At 45.8% G+C, this 6,062-nt stretch overlaps 1 protein-coding gene across 1 annotated transcript in view; it reads right to left on the bottom strand.

The window, feature by feature from the left end:
• Positions 1–46: 46 nt before the first annotated feature.
• The window catches only part of mnat1 (MNAT1 component of CDK activating kinase), a 59,651-nt gene continuing 53,635 nt past the window's right edge, over positions 47–6,062 (bottom strand). Inside the window, exon 8 of the mRNA XM_079528810.1 lies at positions 47–371. Coding sequence (XP_079384936.1) covers positions 251–371 — 121 coding nt within the window. The 3' untranslated portion in view covers positions 47–250. The remainder of the gene's footprint in view (positions 372–6,062) is intronic.

The raw sequence follows: 6,062 nt of genomic DNA, 5'->3' as shown, positions 1-6,062 counted from the left end.
AAAGTGAGATGTAACTTTTTGTAGGCTATAAAATAGCAGGCACAGACCGTTTTAACACCATTTATTTAAATAAAAAATAAGAACATTAACATAAAATGAAAACGGCAATTTACATCCTGGCCCAATATGAGTCAGAACAACAACCTTATAAAATAAGATTGGGTTATTTGTAGTCCAACAAGTTTTTGTCTTGACATGTAAGTCACTGGACTACAAATACCGCCATGGTGTCTGTGCTGTCCAGACGGGGTCAGCCCAGGGAAGAGAACATCCCACTGAAGGCGTCCTGGATGGCTCGATGACATGCCAACGCTGAGGTGTATCCTCCAGCCGTGTCCTGGGGCATGGCAGCACGCACATGTTTCAAATACCTGAGAACAAGAAGAGAAATGCTGCATCAGGACTCCGTTACAGCACAGATACATTTTGTAAATTACTTTGTGGCCTGCCGCCTGTGTCATGTAATGGTGGCACTCTGTCATCGACTGTAGTGTCCTCTTACCTACAGTATTGGATACCTACGGCAATCAAAGAGCAAAGGTGAAAAGTATCTAATTACAAGTAGCTCTTAGTGTAACAGTAACTTTAATGTGTTTTGAGTACATTCTACAATCAGTCATTCTACTTAAATATAATATATAGATAAGGTATTATACACTAGTTTTGGAAAGGAATTACAGAATACTGTTATAGCTGACACAATCAGGATGATAATCTATTTAAGACATCTTTATCAACGATAGTAATATGAGGTTCACATAATGCAATCATTGATAAAGCTTTCTTCTAAAATGACTTTAGAGAGCATCACTGAATTGGAGGGAGCAAGGCCTATTCGTATTGAAATTATTAAAGGACCACTTCTCAACCGGTCCTCACTAATAATCATGAAAAAATTGCAATGCGAAAATGGAAGCCACCGTTCTCACGATAATGAAAATCTAAACATTTTTGTAAAAAAAAAAATCTTGTTTAAAAAAGAAAATCTGCCTAATGTCGTCACTGGAGGACGGTTTCTAAACTGCCAACAGCCCTCCTATGAGACACAGACTGAGTAGAAAAAAATCGTGCCATTTTATCATGATTATTAGTGAGGACCTATTATATGAAGATAGGTCAATTGGCCCTGTCCTTGTGACCATAAGCTATTGTTGAGTAGTCTTCAAAATAAAATATGTACTTTGAGTAATATGCCAAGTATATTGCTGTACAATTAATCAAGATCTAGATTCAGACACCTATGCAATCTCATTTTGTGAAGAATCGTGCATTATTTTAGTTACTCTTTGTCACAGGTTCGATTATTTCAATAAATATTTTCATGGGAAAAAATGAGAATCGGGATTCACATTTTGTGCAAGAATGGTGCAGCACTAGTCAAGCAGCAGTTCTACTTCATTATACAGTGTTCTAGTACTCTTTCCATGCCGCCAGAATTGTAGTTGTCAGAAAAGCTTGAGTAAGTTTAGTTTTCATCAAATCCACACTCAAGTTATTATTCCTGGCTCTCCAAAACCCTTTGTCCCCTTGTCGGGACAGATGAAGACAGGACTACCCGTACACTCAAACACCTACGGCCTAAAAACCTCTCCAACATGCCTCTATTAAAGTATTATAGGTGTCTTTTATTTTTTAAGTGCTTACAGCTGTAGCCTGCCAAGAAGGCCCCCCCTTTTTAGGTTCTCAAGCAATGGCAAGAGTCACTGTTTATTTTCACTCTGAGCCGAAGATGGAAAAACAGTCGAGCTGTCAATTAAAGCCTCCAACCTCTTGTCCTCACGGTGACGGCTGCTCTCCGCTTAGAAGTGGGTGGGGCGGAGGTTGACCTGTGGACCCCACCTATCCTAATCCTTCCTCCTCTCTTTCACACACAAACATGCTCATACAATCTTGAACCATCGAGAGTGTGTGTGCTGGCTGGGAGAGCAGCACCCCGCACACGAATGGGGCCTCACTGGTTTCTCACAGCTAACACAGTCCTCAAGCAACTGAGCCCCCCCCACCCCCCCCTCCCCTCCCCTCCTCAGTACCATCAGAACTCATAGCCCCAGCAGAGAGGTATAAAGCCCTCACACGAGTCAGGCTTTGTGGCTCCCTGTTCCAGAGAGCTGGGGGGGACTTCAAAGTGAAAGAGGGAATCAAGGGCACAGACAGCCTTCTGATTTCTATGACCGACTCGAGATGCTTTACATACAGAGTAACTCAACACCTGTGGGGAGGCTCAAAGAGTGTGTGTGTGTGAATGGGAGAGAGAGAGATGTGTACTGTATGTGAAAGAGAAAGATGTTGATCGGAGTGCACATACTAGTATATCTAACATTTCTTTTCCTTTTGGAATTCTTAGTGATTCTATGCGGTACTGTAAGTGTAAACTGAAATGTTATGTTTTTCCATTGTAATCTCTGGAGCATTTATGACGTCATCAAAAATGATCATTAATTGTACACAAGTTAACAACGCAGAGCCTTAGAATAGACGTCGGAAAGGTGAGTAGAGCAACGAGGAGACGGCGATCAGGACGCATGCACAAATACCACTCATCCACAACCACTAGAGCGACAATGCACAAGTTCAAAACAGCAGGGTCCAGTGATTAATAATAACTTCATTAGGCCCAAGCTGCTCTAGCGTGTCCTTCACAGAGCACTTGAGGGAGGCCTTCTCAGATGGCTTCCTGCACGAGATGAGTGCTGTCTATTGATTATATTGTACTGGGCCTTTTTAACGGTGAAAAAGTGGGCTATTTACGGCCTAGCTAAGTCTGCTCTTCCTGCTAATCTAATCCCCAAGCTACTCATGTGGTCATGCCTTCCAAGAAAGCTGAGAGCTCTGTGTAACTTTATACCTGCCTGCCCCTAAGGAGAGAGAAAGGGGGGGGGGGGGGGTTGAATAGTGTAAGTGGGGGGTGGAAAGTAGATGGAGAGAGACAGGGAGAGGATATGAAGTGAAATCACCTTTGGGTATCACAACCACCAACCGTCTTCTCTTCTTAAGCCCACTTCGTCTGCCCTCCGCTCACCCCTAACATGGAAGCTTAGTTCAGTTCTGCCCCATTAATTCTGCCGCTGTAAGTGCATCTCCTCCCAAACGGTGAGATGCATGCGTATACATGACACGGGTACACACCGGCTGTAAATGAAGGAAGATAAACTTGATATGTCTCACACGACCACCAGAAAAAATAAAAAGAAAAAATAATACTGCTGACAACCCAACACATGCAAAGACTTGAAATGCATTAATGTGTGAACTGTATCCTTAATTGTAAAAACTGGCAGATGTGGCTTTTTTGTGTTTCTTTTAAACTTCCATCTGAGAGAAAAGGACACATACAGACAAAAACCACAACGCACGCACGACACAAGTCTGAAACAGCTTAATACTAGTACTATGAATTTGGCTTTAAAGTTGCAATCATAACCACACATAATAAGCACAGTTGAACGTGGCCTACTCTTCCTTTGAAAAATATAGACCTTGGTGTCGGGTAGGACACCTCCTGGTCTACAACTAGTACTGCCTGAGCTCATAAGTGCAATATCTCCCTGGCCAAGCGGGGATTGCCTCTTGTCTGAGCTGGCGGAATTTGGTCTCTCATGATGGTGACCCGGGTTCGAACGCCAGGTAGGACATAAATCTTATGGATCGCAGCTTTAACTCTTCATGGTGCACAGATCTGGCATTGCTGCTACGGTTTCAGCTCATCCTGTAAGTTTTGTACGAAGAATAAGTTCAAACTTAAACCTCTCCTCCACCTCCCCACACACACACACACACACACCACCTCCCCCTCCTTCCTCTCTTTCTCTCTCTGAGGACTGGCCTGCCTTTTGTTCGCAGGGCCCTGAAACCCAAGTCGTTTCGGCCGGTAACATCTTTCACTCTGCGGGCCCCAGTGGAGCATTAGCTGCAACTCGATATGGGCCTTTTCAAAGCCTCGTATTATTGGGTAAATATGGGTCACTTTGGACTGGTCCATTATGTCGCTTTGGGTGGGGGTGGGATGGGGGAGCAGAAATTGACTAGTGCAGGTGACAGGATGACAGCGTGTATGCCAGACTGAATTTGTCAGCATGGCACATAGAGTTTCTATTCATGTTGTGTAATAGAGTATATGCCCTATGGCTCATGGACTGGTGGGAAGTTTGTGCCTTCTTTTTTCTTTGTAATAATCATTAGCCACTTTCAGCTCGGCATTCCTATTGTTGGCTTGTCATTATAGGCAAAAATGTTCAAAAACATAGATCTATAAGCTTACAATGGCACCAGACACGTTGTTAGCTATTAAATCTGCAATTTTCTCCATGTGACACCATTGTATGTCAAAGTATTAAATAAGGCTTGCGTGGTTAAATAGCAACAAACAATGTCAATGTTGAAAGTGACCGACTAAATTAAATTGCGAATGACCCACCATCAGCGTCTATGCTACCATCCTCCTCGCTCAAAAGGCCAAACATTTTTCCACTAAAACTCTCAATACCTGGGCAACGTCTCCTGCTAATAATCTTCCTGGATTTCCCCGGCGGTATCCTGAACGTATTCCTTGCTCCCGTCGCCTGGAAAACACCACACCGCCCAGTCTCTAATTCAAAATGAAAAGATAAGTGGCGAAATGTTCCGCTGGGTTCCGCGTGAGTTCCAGCTGAGAATGTGTGGCTCCTCTTTGTGTTGTCTGGATGGGCGATGAAGCCAAGGGGGGTGGGGTGGGGGGGGGGGGGGGGGGGGGTAGGTGGGTGTTTGGCTTCTTCGCCGGGGAAATTGCATGCAAGGTCCGGGAGTCAGGACTCCGGAGGGAAAACAGCCCGAGTTTGTAGTAGTAGATATCAGAAGGGGAGTCGCAGGCCGAGTCTGGGCCCCCTGTCTAGACTCCATGTGCTGGCTGAGTAAGAGATCTGGGGAAGCCCAGTCCTGATGGAGATGGGGGGGGGGGTTTAGAGTCCTATAATGCAACAATGGCTACTTCAGTTAGCAGTCAGACACTTAATGAACACCCAAACCACAAAGTAGACGCATGAGACAAAGCAGGGATCTAAACAATGCCCATTGTGGAATGAGGCATTCTGGCTCCACATGCATGACAAGTTGACGTCTTTACATGCCTGTGTGTATTACACACAGGCAGGTTGCCCTCTCTCACAGGGTGTCAAACCTTCGGTCCACGGGCCAAATGTGGCCCGTAAAAGTGTCCAATTCAGTCTGCGAGATGAGTTTGGGAAGGGGAGGAAAAAAAAGTCTCCCACAGACTATGAGATGAACAGTACACTGTATGGGCCTGTTGGTTATGAATGAGTTTCTCTGTGAGTGAGAATAATGTACATGAAAGTATTAGTCTATTGAATGGCCATCTGCTCTAAAAATGTCCCTTCCTGTTCCACAACCTTCTCAAAGGTCTCAGTGCTGACCCCAGACCAGGCCTCAGATTGCCACCTGTCCACTCCCGCAGCACCCTTTCTGATCCGGGCACAGCAGTTGTTGCCGCGGCACCCAAGGATCAGAGGCTTTCCGGTTCAACCTGTCTGTCTGTCAACCTTTGGCCACGTCGGGGTGACGCGCACGGTACTCTGTCGAATCCACGGACAGCATGGAAAAAGAACACATCGTCTACAAAGTCAAATCAATAGTCTCACCTCGGAGGACAGAGGCCCCTCATTAACCATGTTTATTAAAATGTAGGAGCTTAGATCAAGTCATCTAAAAGTAGGGGGCAGAGGATAAAATACCGGACAGGCTCTATCCCCCTCATAAGTCTGAAAGGCCAGGAAGGCCAGGCGTCATGAGTGCACTGGACAGCAGTCCAGTGTGGATGTCCGGAAGCCTTCCTTTAGCGCTCCGCTCTAGCAGTGGTTGGGAATCCTGGCCTGGGAATGAGAGGGGGGGGGGGGGGGGGCTGCCGAGCCACACACCTGCCAGATGATTTGTCATTATAGAGGGGTCAGCACTCAGCTGTCACCCCCTAATCACCCATCCCGCCCCCTCAAGCTGCCCCCCAACCCACTGCCCCCCCACTCTGCTCCTCCAAAACACCCCTCCTTTACCCCCCCACCCCCCCCACCCCACAT

The sequence above is a fragment of the Electrona antarctica genome, assembly GCF_951216825.1.
Source record: "Electrona antarctica genome assembly, chromosome: 18".
In the NCBI taxonomy this organism is placed as follows: domain Eukaryota; kingdom Metazoa; phylum Chordata; class Actinopteri; order Myctophiformes; family Myctophidae; genus Electrona; species Electrona antarctica.
Note: the sequence above shows the minus strand (reverse complement) of the source record. Positions and strands in the feature narration are given on the sequence as shown.